This window comes from Odontesthes bonariensis, chromosome 12 (genome assembly GCF_027942865.1).
Source record: "Odontesthes bonariensis isolate fOdoBon6 chromosome 12, fOdoBon6.hap1, whole genome shotgun sequence".
Lineage (NCBI taxonomy): Eukaryota > Metazoa > Chordata > Actinopteri > Atheriniformes > Atherinopsidae > Odontesthes > Odontesthes bonariensis.
This window is the reverse complement of record NC_134517.1, coordinates 1,510,168-1,535,890: the sequence shown is the minus strand read 5'-3', so window position 1 is coordinate 1,535,890 and position 25,723 is coordinate 1,510,168. Positions and strand designations below refer to the sequence as shown.

General features: G+C 44.6%; 1 protein-coding gene, 1 long non-coding RNA gene and 2 other non-coding genes across 4 annotated transcripts; all 4 read right to left on the bottom strand.

Annotated features, from left to right (window-relative positions):
- Window positions 1-450: 450 nt before the first annotated feature.
- nifk (nucleolar protein interacting with the FHA domain of MKI67) lies at window positions 451-4,125 on the bottom strand. The gene is made up of 6 exons (XM_075478610.1): window positions 3,909-4,125; window positions 3,139-3,267; window positions 2,686-2,794; window positions 2,262-2,473; window positions 1,980-2,045; window positions 451-1,737 (listed from the first exon to the last, which is right to left on the bottom strand). Exons 1-6 carry the CDS (start codon window positions 4,023-4,025, stop codon window positions 1,540-1,542), a joined length of 831 nt encoding a protein of 276 aa, XP_075334725.1. The 5' UTR covers window positions 4,026-4,125; the 3' UTR covers window positions 451-1,539.
- LOC142397036 (small nucleolar RNA ACA64) lies at window positions 1,816-1,944 on the bottom strand. The gene has a single exon (XR_012772605.1). It is a non-coding gene; the product is annotated as a small nucleolar RNA ACA64 (small nucleolar RNA).
- Window positions 2,884-3,014, bottom strand: LOC142397037 (small nucleolar RNA ACA64). The gene has a single exon (XR_012772606.1). It is a non-coding gene; the product is annotated as a small nucleolar RNA ACA64 (small nucleolar RNA).
- An 893-nt stretch (window positions 4,126-5,018) lies between the features above and the next one.
- On the bottom strand, window positions 5,019-6,698 carry LOC142396070 (uncharacterized). The gene is made up of 3 exons (XR_012772497.1): window positions 6,436-6,698; window positions 6,005-6,287; window positions 5,019-5,804 (listed from the first exon to the last, which is right to left on the bottom strand). It is a non-coding gene; the product is annotated as an uncharacterized LOC142396070 (long non-coding RNA).
- Window positions 6,699-25,723: the final 19,025 nt, after the last annotated feature.

Genomic DNA, 25,723 nt, shown 5'->3' with positions numbered 1-25,723 from the left:
GGGTTAGGGTGAGGGCACTAACCCTCACCCTCATCTCATCTCCTGGGTTAAGGTGAGGGGACCACTAACCCTAACCCAAGAGATGAGCTGCTAGTTAGCAGGATTCAGACCAGTGAGCCACCCAACTGATGCACACTGGTGATGCAGAGCAGCTGGTGTCACCAAAGAAGTGATTCCAACCATTTTACAGAAGGAAAGGGCCCTCTGGAAGATGCTGTTCGTCCCATTTCAGTGAATGGAGAAATGAACTGGAACCATGGAGGGAAGCAACAAGATTAAAGAGCTTTCTTCTCTACTCCAGCCTAACATATGGGCGGTTAAAAAGACAGGGGATGGGTTTGAGCTTGATATAAGAGGTTTTGTTCTGCCTGGGAGCTACTTGATCAGCCAGCAGGTTTTGGTACATTAGGCAGAAACCTGGTTATTCCATTTAAAGAGGACAACATATCATGACTTTGTATTAGATTTATTTCATACTCATCTTTATAATGACTTCATTTCCTGTTTTTAACACTGGCATTAAGATGTTCTGCACATACTTGTTCATGTTTCCATTAAAATGGCAGCCAGGACAGTGTTCTGCATCCCAAAGACCTCTTATTCATGTGCACCATGCGTTAGATAACTCATTTCAACTAATTATAAGTAAAATACATTTCAAAAGAACAGTCTAAATACTTTATGACATAACACCTACATCTCCCCTGCTCATCATCTATTACACAGTCTACAGATGTAAGCAGAACAAATTAAAAAGGGAAATCAACAACATTTAAAATTGCTTTATGATGTTCGGGTATGCAGAGGTGGTGTAGCGGTGCCAGGAGGACCGGGCGTAGCTCTAGTTCTGGACCAGCAGAGGATAAACCCTTGAACAGTGACATTAGGCTGAGCCAAAGGTAGGGCAGCAGCGGTACATGCAGGTGGTCAGATATCAGGGAGTGAGCACCAGCATGACACGCGTGTGCACAGAAACTCATGCATGAGCCTCATTCATTAGAATCAGGTCCTTTTCTGAAATGATTTGCAATACAACTGTTCAAGGACACATGCTCACAATCATATTTAATATTAACACAGCAGAAACACACACATGGAGCCGGCGTCACCCAATCAGAGAGCCGGCTCCACGTGTGTGAGCACATTTCACCTCCGTTACCACCTGCTGCAGCGGCTCAGATGCACATCAGCTGCCCATCCACTTCTACACCCCGTTCAGTCTGCAGCTTCAGGCCACAGGATGCACATCAGTCCCAGCTTGAAAAGGTGGATGTGAAGGAGGCTTGAGCGCTTCCTCTGTCAGACACATGACAGCACAGCTGCTGCCCATCAGTCAGACTCACCATGAGGTACCGGGACAGCCAATGGTCTCAGTGAGTCCATCTCCAAATTGCGTGTGATTTTGCCACACAGAGACATTTTATTTTCTGGACACAATTCAAAGTTGTCCATCTACTCTGAATACAAATTAAAGTCTGTACAGGATCCTGAGGTTTGCATCTCTGCTCTGACAGTCAAAGTCCCCAACACAACACTCATTCACATTCCCTGCTGCTCCGTGTCCTCCTCACAGGGTTCGTCTGCCTCTGAAGCGCCTTCCTCATCGCTGCTCTCCTCCTCTGCAGAGGACTCATCATTCTCCACAGCTGGCATCTTAATGACTATCTCGTCATCTCCGTCTCCCACCGTGGACTTCCTCCTCTCCAGATAAGACGGAGTGCAGACCGGTGTGGTGTCCTGGATTCAAACATAGGAAAGCATTAGTGGAACACGCTGTGACGCCTCCCCGAGCACATGTGCAACTCCTCCCAGAGTCGATGTAGGAACATGGGTTTTATCACGCTGCCACAAAGAGACACGCAATAAGCTTAATGCACCACAGTACTGTAGGCCCAGTTATCTGACCCGAGACCACAGACAGGCCTGGGCTCATTTTCAGTCTGAGCCAGAACAAAGACAACAACACGTGCAGGTCTTACATCACTGCAGGAAGAAGCGTTCATGGGATCAGAGGACTTCTTCTTCTTCTGAGGCACCTGGGAGGCCTGGAAAAACAGAAGAGACACCAACGTCAGCGCCATGGCAACAGAAAGCAGCAGCAGGCTGGTGGGCCGGCACAGCTGAGCTTATTTAGGAGGAGTACGCACATTATCCACACGTTCAGTAATTAAATCCTCACCAAAACGTTCCACATAACAAAGTTCCCAGACAATCTCCAGGGTTTGCCTCCCCCCATTAAAAATAACCATCCAAACACTCACAAATCCTGGGAATTCATAGTCGATGCCTTGAGCTGCGAGCTTCTTGCGGAGCTTCGACTCTTTGCGCAGGAGCTTGTCCGTCATCTTAGCGATCTGCTCAGCTGAGCGCTTCTTGTTGTAGCGTGCCACTGCAGGGTAGGAAGGCTTCTTAAAGATCTTCTGGGAGCCCACAAACAGCTTCTCGTGTATCTTCTCTGGTGGCATCACGTGACCTGGCAAGAAGCAGCAACAGGCTCATTAAACTAAACAGACACAAATAAATACATGAGTAAATAAAAATCAGGCATAAAAGGACATGTGGAGTGATTTTAAAGCAGTTAGTTGAGGAGCCGTGTTTGGTTCTCATGGTGCTGACCTGCTGGGTGCGGTCCCTGAGCTGGACTCACTCCTGTAATAATCAGGTCTGAGGGCCAACGGTACTTACTTTTGATGAGCCTCTCTCCCATGAGGTAATTGTTCATGGTCTCTGCAACAATCTTGGCCACCTCATCACATTCAAACTCTACAAAGGCATAGCCTTTACTGCCACCAGTCTGCAACAAAAAGACAGGAAGCGTGGAAATCAGGATGAGCGTCACATGAATCAGTTTAACCTGGCGGCAGTCCTGGGCCTTTACATTGTGTTTGTTGGCACATGGGTTTTATCACGCTGCTAATAGGAGGAGCAGGTAATAAGCTTAATGCACCAGAATACTGTAGGCTCAGTTATCTGACCTCAGACCACCGTTCCATCTGAGATCATTTTCAGTCCAAGCCATCAGTCTGTCACTGCTGTAACTCAGAGATCTGAGTCCAAAGGGAAGGACTGATGTTTGTATCCTTCCCTCCTGTGCGTTTCACACAAGTCAAGCACACTTTTTATGACATCATTTGTTACCTTCTTGCTCCTGCAGAGCCGGAGCCTCAGGACCTTCCCAAACTGTTCAAAGTACACTTTGAGCTGAGGCTCAAACAGGCCCAGCGGCAGGTGGCCGACATAGATCACTCCCGGAGTCAGACGACAGCCCTGAGGGAAAACAAACAGCAGGAGGAACCTTTTAAAGCATGGAGCAACAATATGCTGTGTATACATTTGATAATTGCAGCTTTTCAGCAGATTCCCCAGATCTAGCTCCTCTCACTTCCCCCTGCAGACGCACGTGAGAGGCTGAAGCCGGCCCAGTGGACCCTGGTGTGGTGCACAGGTAGTGACCACCAGACCCACACTGGGTCCGTGCCAGAACCCTGATTAGCATTACCATTATGGATGAAGAAAACAGATGCATGCTGGGACTGCTGCTGCCCCTTTATTCCACAGCCCTGCACTGGAAATGATTAAAGACCCAGTACATCCAACACCTTCTCCCGTTTCCCTCCATGTGGCACAGCTCCCACCCATCAAGTCAAAGGCACACTAATCACCTCAACTTTCTGTTGATCCGCCGACTAAAAACCATTTAATGGAGCAAAATGCTCAAATCACTCTTTTCTAACTACATCACCTGTATCAGCAGCAGTTTGGGGAAAGCTGCCATAGCCCACTTATTATTAGCGAGGCAAAGACTCACTAATGAGCTGTTTCATGTCGTAATGACCTAAATACGATGCGCTGCTGACCTAATAACGTCAAGACTTTTTCTCAAAGGCCTCAAGTGATAGTCGACCCACCTTGCCGGATTTGTTCTTCTTCACCTCCTTCACCTTCTTCTTGAACTCGGACTCTTGCGTCGGATTTAACGCCAACAGTTCTGCGGCAGGAGCACTTCCTGCTTCGCTTTCAGTCATTTCGATTAATTAACAGAATGTGACATAAAAATGGAAATCAAACACTGTGCTGCTGTTCCACGGTACTCCCAGCACGCACGTTGGTCCGCCTCATGTGGTGGAGACCAACGAGCAGCGGAAGGAAGTGTTTATGCAGTGATGCGTGTTTCACAGCGCCCCCTGCAGCCAGGGAGGATTCCGTCTCCTCACCGCAGCAAACATGGGGATGTGGGGGAGCTAAAGGGGCCTAAAACCATCTCTGCCGGTCCTAATCACCACACCAAGAGTTCGTTATCAGTGCAACAATGTCCAAACAATTGTTATGTGTGGAAGTTTGAACCATGAGCACACCAAAACAACAGACTCCCATGGATGATAGAGTTAACTGATTAGTTCTGATTCAAGCCTGTTTTAAACACTGTGAAAGGGTCGCTGTGTAAATAACGAATGTAATATAATGCAATATTGGTAAGGGAATGATTAATAATATTCACTGAAAGCAAGACAGCACACTGAATATTGAAACTGGCATCTATCTATCAGAAAATAACTCTCAGATCTGATCATGTTCATTAGAAGCAGGTGAGTGAAATGAATGAGTATTAGAGGATAAAGAGGCAGAACATGACTTTAGGGGAATTAGTTAGTTTTTCTCAGTCGCTTTGGTACAATTCTCGAATCATCCTCGCCATTTGCAAAACAGTACGCCATTTCTCAAAACTATTTGGACAAATAGCAAAACACCATGGATGACCTGCAAAAGCCACTCTCCTGCTCAAAATCCTTAGTTCATCTCTCAAAACTAAATATCTGTGTCAATGAACATGTCAGTGCCATCAGAATGTCAAGTCCTTGTGTACGGATACGACAGTCAAATTGCTTAGTCATGTTGTCAATATAACAGTGTACTCTGGAGGGATGTTCCGATGTAAACTATGGCTAAGTTTTGATGACAATTATTGTAATTTACACCTTAGTGTATGTGTGAGATTGATTACAAGAGACAAGATTCACAATTACCCTTTTACTGTTTGTAATTTGTACAAAAAAGAAAAGACAGCACTGCATAGCACAAAGAAAAAGTAGAAATGTGAACCTACAATCTAGTAAGGGAAAACTGTACATACAGTGCTGTAGGAATTACAGTGCAGACAGTCTTCCTAGACCTGTTGACGTTCCTGTCTGTTGGGCCACATATTCTCATCCATGTCACATTGAATATTATCTCTTGCGATGCAGCGTGGAAAGAATCTTCTTGAGTGTCTTATCCAGCCTCTGCAGGCATCTGCTGTGATGTCCTCACACGCCGCATCCATGGCAGCCAGAAGGGTCATTTGTGTATGTGGCTGGCGATCATACACTTTCCAACGCCACGCAGAGAAAAACTCTTCAATGGGGTTAAGGAATGGGGAGTAGGGTGGGAGGAACTCCATCAGCATCATATTGTGAGCTGCAAACCATTGCCTGACGATGTTTGAGCGATGGAAGCTGACATTGTCACAAATTACCACATGCTTTGGCAAGTCATCTCCAATCTGACCTCTCATGTTCAGGGATGAGATCCCTGTAAAGAGCGTCTAAAAAGGTGACTAGACGCTCTGTGTTATATGGACCAATAAGGGGAATATGCGTTAGCACACCATTTTCTGAGATGGCAGCACCCATTGTTATGTTCCTGCCCCGTTGGCCTGGCCCGATGATATTTCGCCCACGCCTTCTGCGTTTTGTGAGGTTGAAGCCAGCCTCATCCATGTAGATGAAGCTGTGCGGTGGCTCGCTTGCTTCCAGTTCCATTATACGCTATATCCAGAATACACAAAATTAGTTTTATGAGTTACATGCATTTTCATTTTGATAAGGTTACATCAAATGTATACAGCACATATTGCATCTTCTTTTCTACAGCCATAGCAAATGTGTAAAGGTCACACTTACTGTACTGTATATCACTATGCAATGTTGTACTGTTTACTGTGAAGTACGGCTCATACATGTTTTACCTGTACATAATGGTAGCACAGCTCCTTCACTCTTTCTTCATTTCTTTCAAAGGGAACAGTGTACAGCTGTTTCATATGCATTTGGTGTCTTTTCAGTACCCTGTCAATTGTTGAGATGCTGACTGTTTGGATGTTTGCAAAGATGTTGTTGTCCTCTATAATGGCACTCTGTATCTCCCTAAGTCTTATGGCATTGTTCTCTATAACCATGGTGCAAATGGCCTCCTCCTGTTCAGGTGTGAAAAGGGGCCCTCTGCCACCCCTGTGAAGTTGTCTTGCAGTCCTATGTGGAAACAATATAGCAATGCAAAACACAAAATTGAGTAAGATAAAATGTCACTGTATGAAGTATACTTACTTATATTGTAATGTGGAATACTGTTACATTGTATGAAGCATTACAGAACAGTGCCTATTGTTGGATTACATACCTGTTCTCTCGACGAAAAGTCTGAACGATTGAGGACACAGTTGTTCTGCCAACATTTGGCTGCACCCTTCGACCAGCCTCTGCCATTGTAAGCCCATGATTGAGAACATGGTCCACAAGGGCGGCTCTGATCTCATCTGGAACGCGCATATGTCCTCGGCCTCTTCCTCTGTTCTGCCTCCCAACTCCTCCGCCACGCAACCTTTCTTCTTCTTCTTCTTCTTCTTCTTCTTCTTCTTCTTCTTCTTCTTCTTCTTCTTCTTCTTCTTCTTCTTCTTCTTCTTCTTCTTCTTCTTCTTCTTCTTCTTCTTCTTCTTCTTCTTCTTCTTCTTCTTCTTCTTCTTCTTCTTCTTCTTCTTCTTCTTCTTCTTCTTCTTCTTCTTCTTCTTCTTCTTCTTCTTCTTCTTCTTCTTCTTCTTCTTCTTCTTCTTCTTCTTCTTCTTCTTCTTCTTCTTCTTCTTCTTCTTCTTCTTCTAGTGAGAGGTGTGTGAGAGGAAGAGCGGAGCGAAAGAGAGAGAAAAAGATGTTTTTGTCATATTTATTCTCTATTCTTGGTTTTCTTTGTTTCAATGTTTCATTAGTTGTGTCTTTCTGAGTATTTTGTCTTGTGAGTTTAGTTTAGTTTTTCTTTTTGTAGCGTTTGTTGGGCGTGCTTCCCAGCACTGCTGGGAAGCCGCAATGGCGGCGGGCGGCTTCTCCGCGCTGTCCAGGCAGCACGGCATCAGGGTAGGTGCCGGCTCCATGTGCAGCGTGGAGGACGTGGCGCTGGCCGTGGGGCAGGTGATCGGGCACAGCTCTGTTAAGTCTGCTGCCCGCATGAACAAAGCTGTTGTCTTGTTTGTGGCGAAGGTGGAGCAGGTTAAACTGCTAGTGGAGACGGGAGTCACGGTTAATGGGATCTTCGAGCCGGTGATGCCGCTCACGCAGCCGGCCTCGAAGATCGTTCTGTCAAACGTGCCCCCGTTTATTAGTGACGAGTTCCTAATTAAGGAACTCTCCAGGCACGGGAAGGTGGTTTCCCCACTGAGAATAAGGTGCTGTCGGGCTGTAAGTCCCCACTGCTAACGCATGTGGTGTCTCACCGCAGACAGCTACACATGATACTGAACGATAAATCAGGGGAGTTAAATCTGAGATTTATTGTGCGTGTGGAGGGGTTCGATTATACTTTGTTCGCCACCTCCTCCACAATGAAGTGCTTTGGCTGTGGCATGGAGGGCCACCTTATTAAAGCCTGTCCCAGCCGCGCCGCTCCGGCGGGCTCCAGCGGAGCCGCGGCTGCCGACCAGCCCGCTCCTGGTGTCGCGGGGCGGGGGGCTGATGCTCCCGCCTCCGGCTCTGGTGGAGCCGCGGCGCCCGGCCGCCCCGCTCCTGGTGCCGCGAGGCGGGGGGCTGATGCTCCCGCCTCCGGCTCTGATGGAGCCGCGGCGGCCGGGCGGCCCGCTCCTGGTGCCGCGGGGCGGGAGGGTCCTGCCCCCGGCTCTGATGGAGCCGCGGCTGGGCGTCCGGGGGGGGCAGACACAGAGCCAGCGGGAGGTGAGCCGCGAGGGGGAAAGGGAGGAGGGTGAAGTTAGAGGCAAGGTAAGTGAAACGGGTAAGGTGTGTGAGACAGGTAAGGTAAGTGCAACAGGTGAGATAAGTGAGACAGGTACAATAAGTGAACCAGGTAAGGTGTGTGAGACAGGTAAGGTATGTGAGGCAGGTAAGGCAAGTGAGGCAGGTAATGTGTGTGAGACAGGTACGGTGTGTGAGACAGGTAAGGTAAGTGAGGCAGGTAAGGTAAGTGCAACAGGTGAGATAAGTGAGACAGGTAAGGCGTGTGAGACGGGTCCAATAAGTGAGACAGGTAAGGTAAGTGAGACAGGTAAGGTGTGTGAGACGGGTAAGGTGTGTGAGATGGGTGAGGTTGCAGGTGAGGTGAGTGTCCTCCCTGCAGCGTGTCCAGGTGCTTTAGCTGCTGAAGCTGGACTCATGGAGACCTGTGAGTCTGGGGAGAACTTTGTTTCTGTAAAACGTCGCAGCAAGCGCAAAAATGTGGTGAAGGTTGTGGGGGGCTGTAAGGCCGGCCGGCTGGAGGCTGGAGTGAGCGACGCAGGCAGCAGCGACAGCAAGGGCGGTGTGTCTGACTGCAGCGAGCTGTCTCTCAGTCAGACAACCGGCAGTCAGGAGGGTGACCTGTATCCTGCTGAGGTGTTCCAGACCTTCCTGCACCAGACTAAGGGCATGAAGGGCCTGCGGCTAGAGCAGCGTTTTCCAGATCTGCTAAAGTTTTACGTCTCAGCGAGACGCCTTATTCAGCACAAGGCTTCCTCAGGCCTCACTGATCGGGAAATTTACAGACTCAGGAAACACATGATCAAAGTGAGAAGTCAAATCGGACTTTAATGATGAGGGTTTTAGAACTGGTTTTACTTCTCCATTTTACTGTCTTTGGTTTTAACACCTCCTTTACCATGAACATTTTAAAAATGGGGACGTTAAACGTCAACGGAGCCAGGGAGGCCAGAAAAAGGGCTCTGGTTTTTGACACAGCACGGAGAAAAAAGATAGATGTGATGTTTTTACAAGAAATCCACAGCGATGCCAGCAACGAGGCAGACTGGAACAGGGAGTGGGAAGGTGAAGTGTTTTTAAGCCATCACAGCACTCAGAGTGCAGGAGTAGGCTTCATCTTCTCCAGAACATTCACTCCGTTGTCTCTGGAGGTCGAGCACATTGTACCAGGGAGGTGCCTTTTAATCAAAACAAAGTTTGAACACCACACACTGTTTTTTGTAAATATATATGCTCCGACCAATGGTCCAGGGAGGGAGAGCTTTTTTAATCAGGTCAACGACGGACTGAACTGCTGTGGCTCGGAGGACTTTTTATTCTTGGGGGGGGATTTTAACTGTACTGGAGACGCGGTTTTAGACCGTAACCATGCAGAGCCTCATCCAGCCTCCCAGCTCGCTCTGAGGCGGCTGGTCTGCTCCCACGGCCTGGTGGATGTGTGGAGAAGGACGCACACAGACTGCAGGCAGTACACATGGTCCCACCTGACAGACAATAGGATCTCCTCGGCCAGGCTTGATCGCTTTTATTGTTTTAAACATCATTTTAATGTTTTTAAGGGCTGTACGATCATGCCAGTCGGTTTTACTGACCACTCTTTGGTTTTATGTCATGTTGTTCTAAAGAATGTTTTACCCAGGAGTGCGTACTGGCATTTTAATTCAGCGCTGACGTTTGATAAAGGTTTTAAAGAAGCTTTAAGTTATTTTTGGGCCATTTTTAGACTTAGGAAAGGTGATTTTACGTGTCTCAGGCAGTGGTGGGACCATGGTAAGACTGAGATAAAACTCTTGTGCCAGCAGTACACTCTCAATGTTACACGGGATGCCTGTCGATCTATACAGGACCTGGAGACTGCGATCGTGGAACTGGAGACAGTTGCCACTTCCACAGGAAATCGAGGATGTATTGAAGTCCTCAAATCTAAAAAGATGGCTCTGGCCAACCTGCTGGACACAAAGGTGCAGGGTGCACTGGTCCGATCCCGGTTCCTAAACATCTCCGAGATGGATGCTCCCTCTAGCTACTTCTTCGGCCTGGAGAAGAAGCGAGGTCAGGCCAAGGTAATCCACTCTCTGCTCTCCGACACAGGGCAGGAACTCACTGACACTGCAGATATCAGACAGCGAGCTGTGGATTTTTACGCATCCCTCTATGCGAGTGCATATGAGGAGAATGATGCACTGTTTGAGGAGTTCTGTGGTGAGCTGCCTCAGGTCTCTGAGGAGACCAGCGCACAGCTGGAGCAGCCCTTACAGCTTTTGGAGCTGCAGGCTGCTCTGCAGGGCATGCAGGGACGGAGGGCTCCCGGCATCGACGGTCTGACTGTCGAGTTTTATAAGGCCTTCTGGCACATTTTAGCACCCGACGTTTTAGCTGTTTTTAACGAGAGCTTGGCTTCGGGTTCCCTGCCGCTGTCCTGTCGCAGGGCTGCTGTCACCCTCCTGCCAAAGAAAGGCAACCTTCAGGAGATAAAGAACTGGCGCCCTGTGTCGCTCCTGTGTACAGATTATAAAATCCTGTCCAAGGCCTTGGCGAACAGGCTGAGGAATGCTATGGAGCAGGTCATCCACCGGGATCAGACCTATTGTGTACCTGGCAGGTCTATGGTAGACAATGTCTACCTGATTCGGGATGTTTTGGAGGTCTCCAGCTCATTGGGCATTGATACTGGTCTCATTTCGTTAGACCAGGAAAAGGCTTTTGACCGCGTTGAGCACAACTTCCTCTGGAAAACCATGGAGAGGTTTGGGTTCAGCGCTGGTTTTATAGCCAAGATCCGGGTGTTATACTGTAACATTGAGAGTATGCTGAAGTTCAACGGCAGTCTGTGTGCTCCTTTCAGGGTGCATAGAGGCATCCGGCAGGGCTGTGCTCTGTCTGGGATGCTCTATGCACTCTCCCTGGAGCCCCTCCTCTGTAAGATTCGCACACGCATAGATGGCCTGCTTTTACCTGGTTTTAAACAGAGCATTGTGTTGTCTGCCTACGCAGATGACGTCATTGTTCTGATCGGATCCCAGAGAGAAGTAGATATTTTAGTTGAACTAGCCGCCTCCTTTAACACTCTGTCCGCAGCGAGGGTGAACTGGAGGAAGAGTGAAGCCCTTGCTGTGGGCAGATGGTGTGATGGCCTCCCAGTTCTCCCTCAGCACCTGCAATGGAGCAGAGAGGGGCTGAAATACCTTGGCGTCTTCCTCGGGTGTGAGGAGATGACCAGGAGGAACTGGGAGGGCGTCACAGAAGAGGTTGTAGGCAAACTACAAAAATGGACATGGCTGCTCCCCCAGATGTCTTATAGGGGTAGAGTGCTGGTGCTGAACAACCTGGTAGCATCTCTGCTGTGGCACCGCCTGGCCTGCGTGGACCCCCCATCAGGTCTACTGGCTCAGGTCCAAGCAAAGATTGTCGACTTTTTTTGGAATGGTCGGCATTGGGTGCCACAGGGGGTGCTGTTTTTACCGAGAGAGGAGGGGGGCCAGGGCCTCATCCACCTGGCCAGCAGGGCCTCCACTTTCAGGCTTCAGTTTGTCCAACGGTTTTTAACAGGTCCGGCGGACTTGGTGTGGAGAGAAGTGGCCGGCTGCATTTTTAAACGTGCGGGTGACCTGGGACTGGATGCTGCTCTGTTTTTAACCGATTGCAATTTATTAACTTTAAACGGGTTGCCTCCTTTTTATCACAGTGTTTTTAAGTCATGGGTCCTTTTTAAACTTGACTCGCGACAAAGCTCTGCCTCCCTGTTCTGGCTGCTGCAGGAGCCACTGGTGCACGGGGCCCGTCTGGACGTGTCCAGCGGAGCTACGCCTGGACTGGGAACAGCACTGTGCAGGAGAAAGGTTGTGGTGTTCCAGCAGCTGGTGGACACTGCGGGGCCGGCACTGACGGACTCGCAGGCCGTGGGCTCTCTCCTCGGCATCAGGTCCGCCAGGGTGGCAGAGCGGGTACTGGAGCTCTGGAGGCGGAGGCTCTCTGGCAAGGAGAGAGGCCTCCTCCTGGACTACGGCAGAGGGGTGGAGCCGGACCCTGGGGACCCTTTTCCTGGGGTCAACGTGAGTCCCCAGCTTGGGGAACTCAGTGGGCCTCTACTCGGGAACCCCGGGAGCATCGACTTCTGCACGGCTGGAAGGAGGACTCTCTACCGCCTCTGTGTGACAGTGCTCAACAGGAGGGGGCTCTGCGACAGGGAGCCCACCGTGTGGACCGGCAGGTTGGGAGCCAATGGAGCCGGTCCACAGTGGCGAGTTCTTTACAAGCCTCCCATAAAGAAACGGACTGCCGACCTCCAGTGGAGGATTTTACATGGTGCCATCGCCTCCAATGCTTTTATCTCTGTTTTAAACCCGGCTGTGTCTAACCAGTGCCCTTTCTGTCTCCTTCGGGAGACAGTTTATCACGTTTTTAGCGAGTGTCAGAGACTCACTGTGCTCTTCACTCTTTTAACCACAGTGTTTAACCTATTTAATGAGTCTTTTAGCATCACACGTTTTATCTATGGCGCAGGATATAAAAAAACAGACAAACAGAAGTTTCAGCTTTTAAATTTTATCTTGGGTGAAGCTAAGTTGGCTATTTATGTTTCTAGAAAGAACAAAGTGACGGACAAAGCGGGTCAGGAGGCGGCCTCTGTGTGGTGCTGCAACCTCAGGTGCAGACTGAGGCTGGAGTTTTATTTTTACAAACTCACAGACGACCTCCAACGTTTTAAAAGCATCTGGTGTTTTAACGATATTCTTTGTTCCATTGATGTTAATAATGAACTGCAGTTTGCACCTTTTCTTGAGCACTAATTTATCCTGTTTTACAGATTGACACAGTGTGATGTATTATGTTAAAATGTGAATAAATGTTTTTGTAAAAATCAAAATCTTCTTCTTCTTCTTCTTCTTCTTCCTCTTCCTCTTCCTCTTCCTCTTCCCTGTTGGCCCCGTCTAATTCCTTCCATTGTCAGACATTGAAACATTGTGTTGTGCTCCAGCTATATATATATTTGTCAGTTGATTGGTCGTTAGAGAAAGTCAACATTCACCTGGGAGCAATTTACCAATTCAGGACAGATTTTGAACAAAAGTCTAATGGAAATGTATAGAAATATGCTTGACATATTATGACAACTTGTTCAACCATTTTGCATGTAAAGACCTATATTATGAACTAATGCCTTAATGTTGTGGGGGGTGAGACTATTCAACAGAGACCTGTACAATACATTTTGATCAACATGACAAAAGCAATTGATAATGTAGGGAACAGCAGAGAATTGTACATAATCATGTGCATGGATGTGCCAAAGCATTGGCAACTTGCTGAAAGAAATGAGAAACTGCTTGTTTGATGTGCACAAGTGACACAATGATGTGACAATTGAACACGTAGTTTTGAGAATTGCAACTCTGATCTGAGAATTGTCCAAAAGCGACTGAGAAAAACTGTAAATATTTATATTATTCTGTGTGTATGTGGCCCCGACCCCATCTTCTGTGTGGAAAACTATATGTGGTTTGAGCAGTGTCAAGGCCCTGCTCACCCATAAGTACCATCATAACACATAATAATAAATAACGAAGCTACAAAAATTTCAAACATCTTGAAACTCAAACAGTACATAAGGCAATTAACATCACCAGCAGGCTCGTCCACCGTTTGCAGCGAATAGGAGCGAAAACCCGATGGCTGAACCGGGAAAAATTCTCCTATGGCCCCGTTTCCACTTGGCGACCGACCACCTCATTACCTTTCAGTGTCTAAGGTCCCGCTCCAAACAGCCGTCATACCACTGGCAATGGTTATACTAATGATTGGTTGATTTATACCCACAAAATGATTAATCAGCTTAATGATTACATGAAATACAACATATGAACAAATACATTTTTTTATGATGTCCACGTGACGAGTCGTGTGGTCTCCTCTGGTCCAATCCTGTCACTCCTTGGTGCTCGGTTCTCCTCATGGCTGAACATCAGTTCAGCATTCTGATCCGGACCTAATCTTGGAAGGAGAGGTCACCAGTACGTCACTTCCTGAGGGATCTTCAGCATCCCTTTTCCCTAACTAATCTTGTTTTTAGGACAATTTCAAGAGAGAATGTCCGCTGTGCTATGTTGACAGTGCTTGAAGATTGTGTGTTTGTTCAACTATCATCTTGGCATGATGGGCACGGCCTTCCAGAATTTCAGATGGACTCCTTGTCCGTTGCTTGGCTGTGAGTCCTGTAGTGGTTCCGAATCTGTGGATTAATAATTAGTCGGAGAAGAAATCATGCAGCACACCAGAGCAATTTTCATTTGCCCTGTATCTTATACTCAGGACATGTCTTTCTTGTCCTCACTAGTGGGCACAGGTTCAGTCCTAGTGCCCAATTCATCATTTTTCTTATGTCCCCCAAACCAAAACAAAAACAACCAAATAAAATAAAACAAAAAATAAAAATAAAATAAAATAAAATAAAGTAAAATAAAATAACCCAAAACAAAACAACTGGCCAGTTGATATAACCCTTGTGTGTTGTTATGGAATTATTGTCTTAACTCCATATTAAGATTTTGCTTACCTTCCTATTACATCTGATGAGAAGTGAAATATAGACTTTCAATGTTTGTGCCGGCCGGCCACGTGTTTATTTTCTTCTGCAAAAGAGGTCAATCCTCACCAGTCAGCGTTCGTGGTGAGAAGAGACCCAGAACAAAGGAAATACGATGCATTTATACAGAAAGAGGAGGGTTTGGTTCTTTCAGGTGACACCTGAAAGAACACACCGTGTGTATTCTCCAACTGTCTCCTTGCCACACCCCCTGGGGGAAAGTCTCGCACTTTGGGGAGATGCAGAATCCGGAAACAATGGTCATTTGAATGATTATTGTCAATGTGTTAATCAACAGACACATGTCTGCAGACATTGGGTCTACAACAAGGTGTCTTTTAAGAGACAAAAGGTTAGCAGACATCGAATTTACCATAACACTTGTCCCTTTTGATTATTAATTAATCACTAATAGGAGAAAACCATAAAAAATAAAAAAAATGAAATAATGTAAAACTAAAGGAAAACAATATTGAAATAGAATTTTAAAAAGATAAAAATTAGAAATCATCAACCACTTTCTTTCAATTGAGTAGACCTAATCACTAATAGAAAACAAAACAACCTTAAAGAAAAATAAAAAGGAATTAAAAAAAATAAAAGGGAACAAAATTAAAAATAGTCATAACTATTATCACTAATTCACACAGATTGAAAAATATATATCATCCTGGCGGTTGTCTACAAGAGAGAAAATAATGGAATATAAAAACAAACAAACAAAACCAAACCAAAGCAAAACAAAGAAAATAAAAATGAACATTTACAAAATGTTATCAGAGTCTGATTTGGTGACAGGAATGTGAACAGAGGTTGAATTTTGGTCGGCCTTATTGGCATACACATGAACATACATGGAGGAGTAAATCATCTTTGTTATGAGCACATCAAACAGCCATTTTAACACGCATGGAATTAAGATGCAGAGCAAAAAGAAAATTATTATTAAAAACCGTGATGGCCATCCTTGGCTCTAAGATTTTTAGCCTAGAAAGTCATTCACTGCTGGTGGGGGTTGAATGGCATCTTGCATATGTTTGATGATGCTGGTAATGTTCTCATATTCATCAGAGTGATTGTCTTCAGTTCCAGAGGTCCGCTTGACCGTCTTAAAATCTAACAACATGTTAAATTTGGGAGCCATGTGGGTCGGGTGACCCATTGACTATAACTGAGTTGTTATATCCGAGTTGCATATCCGAGCTTGGATATTTAATTCCACACCAATACGTGCCATGGTGTAGTTTGTTGAAACACGTCTAGTTGGCGTTTATTGAGTTGATTCCTTGCGTCGTCCTCTCTGGCGTCTGTGCGTCCTTGCACCGTTTGTTCCTGATGTCATCCATCTTCCTTGGCGTCTGTGCGTCCTTGGACCATTCGTCCTCGTGTTGTTCATCCTCGGCGTGTGTTCCTCCTTGTCGTTCGTCCTTGTGTCATCTGCTCCTCCTCTGTCGTTCCGGTTGGCAGCTTGGCTCCTCCGTTGGCTCGAGGATCTTCCTTCAGTGGTTGACGTGAACCCGCGTCGTTCTCTGCCATCTTCACAGCGGTATGCGTCATCAGAAGGCCCTGGAATGGATCTCGTTACCATTTGGAATGCCGGTGCTTCCTTCTCAGGCCCTCCACCCCCACTCAGTCGTCAGGCTGGAAGTCATGGCGTGATGTGGAAGCTGTTAATTTTACCTGCTGACACAGAGAGACAGAATAAGTTTTCGATATTGTAACATATTTCCTTGTGTGAGTGGAATGGAGTGGCCTGGTTACAAACTCCGCGTGTAAAAGAATTGCAAAAGGTCTCATGTGTATGTTAAATGTTTTCCTTATTCTAATATGCATAAGGACAATAGGCTTTTGTCCATGGCAGTCCTGTTTCCTCACAACACTACGCTATTTTGATTTTAGAGTGTCATTTTCTGGCAGGGTGTTATAAACAATGTTGTTTGAGGTTAATAGCAAGAAATGTATTAATTTGGGTTATTGCAGAATTGACAAAGTGAGCTGGGAATAATCTCTGTTAGCAGAGCCTCTTTAGGTATTTTGCTGGGAATACTTCAATTCAGTTCGACCACACGTCGATCTATTACTAAGCAATTATTCATGTGTTGAAATGGTCTGTCTGTGGTGGGTGAGTGGGTGTGATCGTTTTGTTTACCTGTTATGCGTTGCACAAACCATTCATGATTGATGAAACTTGAAGAAAATCTGAAAATCCTTTAGTGAAAACAGTGTTGGGTTATAGCATTATTCCCCCCTTTTGACACATGGTTCAACCCATGTGTCAGTTATGCAAAGTGAGGAAAGAAATGTTTAGGCAGGAAAGATTTATAGTCAGGTGCACATCACACAGCTTCCTTTTGTGTGGCACTGGAGCATCTTTTCCTGTGGTGTGGCGAAGGGCTGTGTTGCTGTAAGAAAGTTGGGAATGGTAACAGGAATTGATACAAAATCAGTGGCAGTGTGTTGGAATGTCGCTCTGTTTGCAGCCAGCGGCATCCTCGCCTGCATTTCCTAGAGAGAGACAGGATCTGAATGTTGTTAGTGTGAGAATAGAATATCAACATCAGAATAGACCTGCAAAGTGGGATGCAAATCTTTAGGTCATCAGCATATTGTAACGAAGTAGTGTCTGGAGAGAAAACAAAGGATTCAAGACTGTCTGAACGCTTCATTGGCTTTCACAGTATTCTTGAAACAGACGTGTGGATTTATGGCCTCGTGTGCTGAAGTTGAAAGCAAACCAGAATTAGCTTCCTGTGTAAACCTGGAGCCTCAAATTAGATGTCTGAAAAAGTTGACCATCGAAACAAATTTTGTATTAATTGGCTGCATCACCTGCTTGCAGACCCTGAACAACACGCCACTGTGTTGGCTGATTTTTTTTTTTTTTTATCTCTGATCTTCTTATCAGGAAATAAAAGTGTGCGTTTTGGAGAATCATCATCTGGGACAATGACTCCTGCTGTCTTAAGAGACTCAAAGAATGGTGGTTTTCCATCGATGGCTTCTTGTTTAACTGAATTACAAAGTTTAAAGTCTGATTTTGGAGTGATGACAACATTTTCACAAACTTTGAAAAACATCATACTTACCGACAGCCCACAGTGACTTGGAGACCTCCTGTAAGGCTGTTTGAGTACAGTGTTTTCTTTGGACAAACAACAAAAGTTTTTTAGAAGTGCTTTCAGTTACCAGCTGGATTTTCCTTTGGGTGTGCACACAGATGTCACTTTTTCTCTTTTTTTTTTTTTTTTTTTTTTTGTACCACTGCAGTGTAGGTGAGAAACATAAACCAGATTGATCAGATTTTCTTGCTAATCGGCTGCACGCTTACATGATTTCATAACGGGGCTTAAATCTTCCCAACTATCTGATGTGTGTTTTTCTAGTGGGATGTGTGGGCCTGAATGAGACTAGTGCAGCACATTTATGTTGTGTCCAATAAATGTGTTTCAATGCGAGTTTGTCAAACCTCTCCTTTAACCAGCCTTCCCCATATGATTCCTCAGGTGGCACATAAGGAATGCATTCCAGGTCCTCTGGTGTCTTAAAGTCGTTTGCTTTTCTTGGCTGAAACAAAACTCAGAAGCATGTTAAAGTTTGCAATTTCCATTGGTTAGCAAAAGTCATGTTCAGGGTGTGGTAGACGAGGTGTGTGAAGGAGTTGGTGCGTTGAGATTAGAATCCAGCCGCCATTGGTTTCAACTCCTTCGCATGTAAATGGAATCTGTATCTGTGTATATCTCTCACCTCGTGTCTCTTAAACTAAGGGACCCCCTATTGGGAACCCAAACATTTAGATATTTTAACCTTTTTCCCCCCACATTTCTTTCTCATAACGTCAACAAGTGGCCCTCCCCGTAGGCCGCGCTCCTCAACGGGGACCTTGCTCCCCATTCCAAATAGGAAGCGTCGTACGACTGATTTAACTTTCCTCATGCTTCGTTTTCTTAAGTTTACAAGCAGCAAAAAACTACAAACAAACACATATTAGACAACATTTACAACATTTAACGTCCCTGCTTCGTTTTCTTAAGTTCACAAGCAGCAAAAAACTACATTTAGACAACATTTAACGTCTCTGCTTCGTTTTCTTAAGTTCACAAGCAGCAAAAAACTTTGCCACCTGCTAAGATCATGAGAAATGGAAATGCTAAAACCCAAATTTGAAATAATAATTTAGAAGTCAATATTTCAGTACTCACCAGATGGTTTTTCGCTGAATTATGTTCGTTGGATTTCAGCCCCAACGATTCAGGACAAATACACGGTTAGCCCTCCCGTCTTAAAAACTAAACAGACGTTCGGAGGCTGAATTATATAATCCAGGACGGCCAATCGCTTCCCGTGTCTTGCCCCGGACGATTGCGCGTGAATTCCTGCCGACAACGCCAAATTGTTATGGAATTATTGTCTGAACTCCCTATTAAGATTTTGCTTACCTTCCTATTACATCTGATGAGAAGTGAAATATAGACTTTCAATGTTTGTGCCGGCCGGCCACGTGTTTATTTTCTTCTGCAAAAGAGGTCAATCCTCACCAGTCAGCGTTCGTGGTGAGAAGAGACCCAGAACAAAGGAAATACGATGCATTTATACAGAAAGAGGAGGGTTTGGTTCTTTCAGGTGACACCTGAAAGAACACACCGTGTGTATTCTCCAACTGTCTCCTTGCCACACCCCCTGGGGGAAAGTCTCGCACTTTGGGGAGATGCAGAATCCGGAGACAATGGTCATTTGAATGATTATTGTCAATGTGTTAATCAACAGACACATGGTCTGCAGACATTGGGTCTACAACAAGGTGTCTTTTAAGAGACAAAAGGTTAGCAGACATCGAATTTACCATAACAGTGCTCATGTAACTCAATGTTGTGCAGCATTACTGCAGAATTCAGTACCATCAATTTCATTTTGCTGTGGAAAAAAAACTTCAAATCATTTAGAGAACACATCACCACAGAGACACAACACAAAACAACACAAAACAAAGACAAAAGAAGACAAAAACACACAGAGAATTTTGTTGGGAAAACTTAAGAAGTAATAAATTGCCGAACATCTCCACTGCAGTTTCTGCTCCTGTGCTGCTCTCTGCTGCAGGACAGAAATGTTTGTGGTTAGCATTAAGTTTTTCCGGTTCCAGTTGAATCAGAAACATTCCCTATTGAGCTTTTCATGTTCGACTCTCCCACCCCAGGCGGAGAATGAAAATGAGCATTGCAGTGATTGTAACCATTGATGTTACTGCCACTGTGGTACTACAGTCTAATCTCCAACGCAGTGTTTTCTTACTGTTTTCAACGTCAGTGGTCTGTTCAGAGTTTTAGTCCCAGTGATGCAGTCTTTGTCAGTAGGTGAGGTTCCTCAGTCAGTGTTCTTTCGGTGGGATCTGGAGCATGAGTACAGCGAGTCTTGTGGCTCCAGTTACTCAGTCTGTCTCCTATCAACCAAACCTTTACACAATCCGATGTATGCAGCTACCTTGTTTGGTCCCGTCCACAGAGGAGAGGACCAGTCACGTTTGTTGACTTTCTTTAGGACCCAGTTTCCTACTTCAACAGGTGAAGTATGGCGGTCCTGTTCCTTAGTGAGCATTTCTGTAACCTGTTGAGATATACTCATCACCGTGTTATTCAGTTGTTTCACTTATTCACACAAGTTTTCATACTGTCGTAGAACAGGGGGTGAGTCTGTTGGTGCAGTAGTAAATGGACAGAGTCTTTTCTCCCTGCCCAGGCCTCATGTGGGACAACCTGACAACATTCATGGTGGCATCTGGAGTAAATCTCAGGTTAATTAACATCATAGGGAGAGCTTCAGCCCAAGTTAACTGTGTGTCTGCACAGAGTTTGTTGGGCCTTTTTGATGGTTCTTATTTGCTCTTTCCACTCGTCCTTGTGAAGCTGGTGATAGACTTCACCGAGCTTATGTCCAGTTCCAAACATCTGTTCCACTTCTCTTAGTTCTTCATAAGAGAAGTGAGCACCATTGTCTGATCTTATCACTTCTGGTACCCCAAATATTGGAATAATTTCTCTTGTAAGCCATTTAATGACTTATTTCTCTTTTTCATTGTCTTGCCTTCCAGTTGGAGCAGCTGCTGCTTGATGTTGATGTAGGTGTTTAACAGGGCGCCGGCTGAGCTCACAAAAATTTTTCTTATAAACGGATTAATCTTCCTTTTCCAATCAGAGCGGCTCAGACCTCTAATTATTTTAAATGTTCTAAAATTCTCAGTTTGTTACTATGGTTGAGTGGCATCTCTTTAACTGTAAACAGAATTTTATTTCTATTTCACCCATTCTATCCAATGCTATACTGTTTAATTCAATTATCATTTATCTGCAGGGTTAGAAACTGCTAATTGTGTTGATATATTGTTTCTCTTGTACGGCTCTCTGGTCACTGTGGCTGTTTTTGAATGCGTCATAAAAACAAAACTTATCTTGTCTTGTTATGAATCAGTCTCACTGCAGCTGTAGTTTTCCTCTTTAAGAAAGCTATTGGTGATATCTGCCTGTAGCGCCTTTTGTTGTGTTTTTGTTAATATCCTAATAATCTAACCTATTTTAAACCTCTCTATAAAGCACTTTGCTGCTTTGTTAAGAGAGCATTTTAATTGTTTCATAGATCTGCTGCAGTTAAATAGTTAAATGGTATATGGATATTGATCACTATTAACTCAGAATTGGTGAAGAGAGGCAGAGGAGACCTATTTAGATCAGCCAAATTTTTGGAGTTATGTTAATATGATCTCTAAAATAATAACAGCTAACCTTTACTGCTTTAAGATGATAACTGTCACGCCCATGGACTCATTTTTAGTTTTCATGTTTTAGGTTATGCTTTTGTTTTCAGTCCATGTTTAGTTTTGCCTTAGTTTCCCTTCACTCTGTTCATTAGGTTCACTCACTTCACCTGTGTTTTTTCCTCAGCTGCACTCACTCCCCAATCACTCTCACCTCCTATTTAGTTTCCAGTCTCCTCTTTCAGTTTGCTGGATCTTTGTTTGATGTCAGTTTGTATACCCATGCCAGGATTCCTGCGTCCCATGATTTCCACGTTTTCTAAGCTAAGTATTTATTTATCCATGCCGTGCTAAGTTCGTTGTTTTCGTTCACAGTTACGTTTTTTCCGGCTCAGCCGTGTTTTATGTTGGTACTTTGTTTTTTGTTATTAATAAATCAACCTTTTTTTTGTAAGTCCGCATCCGTGTCCTCCCTTCCACACCCAAACCTGACAATAACCGGCTGTTTGACATCTGACTGTCTGGCCTTGCTGTTAAATCCTGATTGTTCAACCTATGTCACATGGTCTGACTGTCTGATCTCAGTCCTGCTTCAGGTGGAAATCATAAAGTCTCACTTTGTAGAACATTTGTTTTTGTTCCAACAGCTTTTCAATCCAAGGAGGAAATATTCTGAACACTCTGCTTGTGTAAATCTTATTTCAGCAACAACTTGTATGAATGTCTTGTTTTCCTGGATTTATTTTGGACATTTTGTTGCTTCTTATCTCTTCACTGTGATTCTTGCATTGAAAAGCTGTTTTCAGTTTATCTAAGTACTTTGGTATCTCTCCTAATCATATTCATGTTAAAATAACTAGATGTAGTTCTTGTACTCTTAAAGTACCGGCCAATGATCCCTCAGAGTCCGTAGATAAACGTATTGTTTAGACTGTCCTCGCTCTCAGGCTGAATGAGAGAAGAAGAAGCAGGATTGAGATGAGACACTCTTAGGGTGATAGTATTTTATGACAGAGAACAACTAATAACATTATGGAGCAGCTTGGAGGTTATCAGTTATCTGAAAAAGTGTTTGGAGCTTTTAATCTGTGTGATTCATTATTTAGCCAATCTTTAGTTAGAAACTTTCTCTCAGGCCAAGTTTCCAACTCTGTTGATCTTTTTTCCTTATAGGTCTCTTATTAGTGCGTTGATGCTGAAAAAATTATTAACTTCTGTCAATGAACCTTTGGGAAAAAAAAAAAAAAGATGTTACTTTGATGCTAGGTTAATTTGGCTTGTTGCTCTTGTGATTGTTAGTTTGGCGTTAGATTGATTGTGGGTCTGAGTGTGGAGGGGCTTGACGAGGATCCTGTTTTGGAGGAGGGTAAGTATTGTAATCATACTGAGGAATCCCCCGTACTTGGTGTGAGTACTGTTGGGCCCGACCTTGTTTGGCCCCATGGCCGTAGCCCCTGCATTGATAGCATCGATCATTACTTCTTCGGGTGAGTTTGACCCTGTTGTGGTGGTTTCCTCTTCCCCTATTTCTGAATGGAGGTGGGTATGGGTATGGCCCATAAGAAGCAGGTGGATGGTGTGATTGCATAGCAGGAGGAGGGGCCTGCTGAGATATTTGTTTAACATAAGCCTTGTTATGATTTACCTTTTCTCTTATTTCTTTCAATTGTGATTTTGCCACTTGTACCTGCAAGGAAATTAATTCCTTTTTCTCTTGTTCCCGTTCTTCTATTTCATTATCAATGTATTGAGTGACATGGGCTGCCCATAATGCATATGTCAAGTTTGTTAATCCAACCCCTTGTTTCAGCGTAGATTGCACAGAGGGAGACAGTGATCCTTCCACAGCTCCTCTAAATAGCATCTCAATGGTTTCACTTACGGCTGGATCTTCACCAGTTCTATCCTGCCATAGCCCTCTTACCCGGAGTAAATAGGCTGCCCCTCTCTCATCTCCATTCGGTGGTAGTCGACACAGTTCAGCTGACCTCATGTGTACAGGGAACTTTTCTCGTATTAGTGGCCATAACAAGTACACAAGCTGATGTAGGGGCGTACTGTCTAGGGCCGTATCAGTTTGGCAGCGTTGCTCAATTTCTTTCAACATGCCCAATGACGTGCATGAGGCAAATACTCGTCTGAAATCACCTAGGGCTGGAACTATTCCAGCACATGCTTCTAGAAATGCCTTAATCCATGGTGTGCCCCCTTTATTTATGTCTGGTAACTGGGATTTAATCATTACAGTGTCCTGCAAGGAAAATGGATTATACGTGGTGGTGGTGCGACCATCACCTGTAGATGCCATTACCAATGGCATCTGATGATGACTGCGGCGGATGTCTGTGCGAGAGTGAACATTACCGCTATCTGGTTTCTGAGCAGGGACATGTTCAGTACGATTTGTCCACTCACTCGGTCTGTTTTGCTCAAACACAGAAGTCAGGCCATTTACTGAGGGACCACCATTTGCAGCCCCTGATCTATTCATGTAGATAGGTTCAGATGGTGCTTCCCCTGATTGGGTTTCTTTTGACCGTGATTCAAACGTGTCAGTTATGTTGGACGGAGGCATCTTATCTTCTTGTGTAGTAGGATGTGTCTCTGGAGAAGATAACGTCTTGACTGGCATTTGATGTGGTAGTTGTGCAGAGGACTGTCTCTGAATAGAGAATTTAACTTTTGCCAGAAATATTTCTGCTTTTTTCTGCCATCTAGTCAAGGTGTCAAATAATGCCGATCCCAAAGAGCGGGATTTACATGTTTTCCACTCATTGATCATTTTTTGTGACATATTCCTATGTTTTCAAATGTGTTTATACTTTACATATCAGCATTCAATGTGACCATCAGACAGTAAATTTATACTTTGATTTTTACTGATCAGGGGACATCTTAATTCAGACAACTTAATTTAGCTTGTCCAATGTGCAGAAATTTCACATATATTCATATATAAGAGGTTTTCTGCTCACCTTTTTTCTCGGGCGCCTCGAATTGTCTGAATAAAGTGACCCCCTCAATCAGCTCCGGCAGTCCTCCCTCGGAGTCAGTCCAATTCACGGGGTCGCGGCACCAGCTGTTAGCCCGATTCTTTTATTGGAAGCCCAAGAACAAGCTGGAGGAATCTTAAGTTAAAGTATTTATTCGTGGTCACATGTGAAGTTTAGCCGTGCTGAACTTGGAGAGACAGAGCCCTCGCAGGGCCTCCATCAGAGAGAGCCCCGATATCTGGAAACATTTCATATTTATGTCCACCTTTATCTCACAGAGGTTGTACTTACATTTGACGACGCATCATTGAATACTTCCCCATGATGTGAGCAGGCCATCCACCGTCTTTGTCATGTTGTTTGGATGTGATAAGCTGTGTGTGTTGTTGTTTCAGGCGTGCATCTACTGCACCAGACCTATCTGTCCTAAGAGACGCTTTATCTGACCCAGTTATTTTATCCCGCTACGTCATCTTAAAGTGTTGGACATACATTTGCGTTGTATGAGCAGAGTGTAACGTACAAACTAGGAACATAGATTATCTAGAGAACTACAGAATATGAATACATAAAGTCTAAGAATAAAGCCAATTTATAACAGGTGGATTATAAATCTTTACAGGGATCCCCAAGCACAAGTGTGTGTCAATGGCTCTTTGTCTGAAGGATTTGGTCTATTTAGAGGCTGTCGTCAAGGCTTCCCTTTGTCTCCTCTCTTATTTAATTTGGCTATTGAACCCCTGGTAGAGGCTGTTAGGGCAAGTAAAGATATATATATTGGTAAAAAAGAGAATAGAATTTCTCTTTACGCAGACGATGTGATATTGTACTTGTCTACCCCAGAGAGATCAATTCCAGCAGTATTGGACCTAATCAACAAATTCGGAAGAATATCAGGTTATAAAATTAACTTTGCAAAATCCAATGCCTGTCTACTTAACTCAGATATTTCAACCAAACTTTAAAATAATTTCTCCCTTTACCTGGGCTCAAGGTGGATTTAAGTACCTGGGAATAAATGTCTCTCCTAACCTAAAAGGCTTATTTCAAATAAACTACACCCCCCTACTTAACAAAATCAAAGAGGAATTGGAGTACTGGACTCTGCTTCCCATTTCTTTTATTGGACGAATAAATGTCATTAAAATGAATGTATTGCCACGATTTAATTATCTTTTCCAGTCCTTACCTTGTTACTGGAACAAACGATTCTTTCAGTCAATTAACAAGACAATAAGTTATTTTATATGGAAGAAATCCACCCCCAGGATCTCCTTGAAAACCCTAACAAAATCTAAAGAAAAGGGCGGACTGGGTCTCCCAGATTTTCAACTGTACTACTGGGCAGCACAGACTAAGGATATGATTAGTTGGATACAGAACCGAACAACAGCTCATTGGACAGAAATTGAGA

Coding starts and splice junctions, on each gene's coding strand:
- nifk (XM_075478610.1), bottom strand. CDS start 4,025: ATGACTGAAAGCGAAGCAGGAAGTGCTCCTGCCGCAGAACTGTTGGCG. Junction 3,268..3,908: donor AGAAGAACAAATCCGGCAAG/GTGGGTCGACTA, acceptor GTTTTCCCTCAG/GGCTGTCGTCTGACTCCGGG. Junction 2,795..3,138: donor GGCTCTGCAGGAGCAAGAAG/GTAACAAATGAT, acceptor TTTTTGTTGCAG/ACTGGTGGCAGTAAAGGCTA.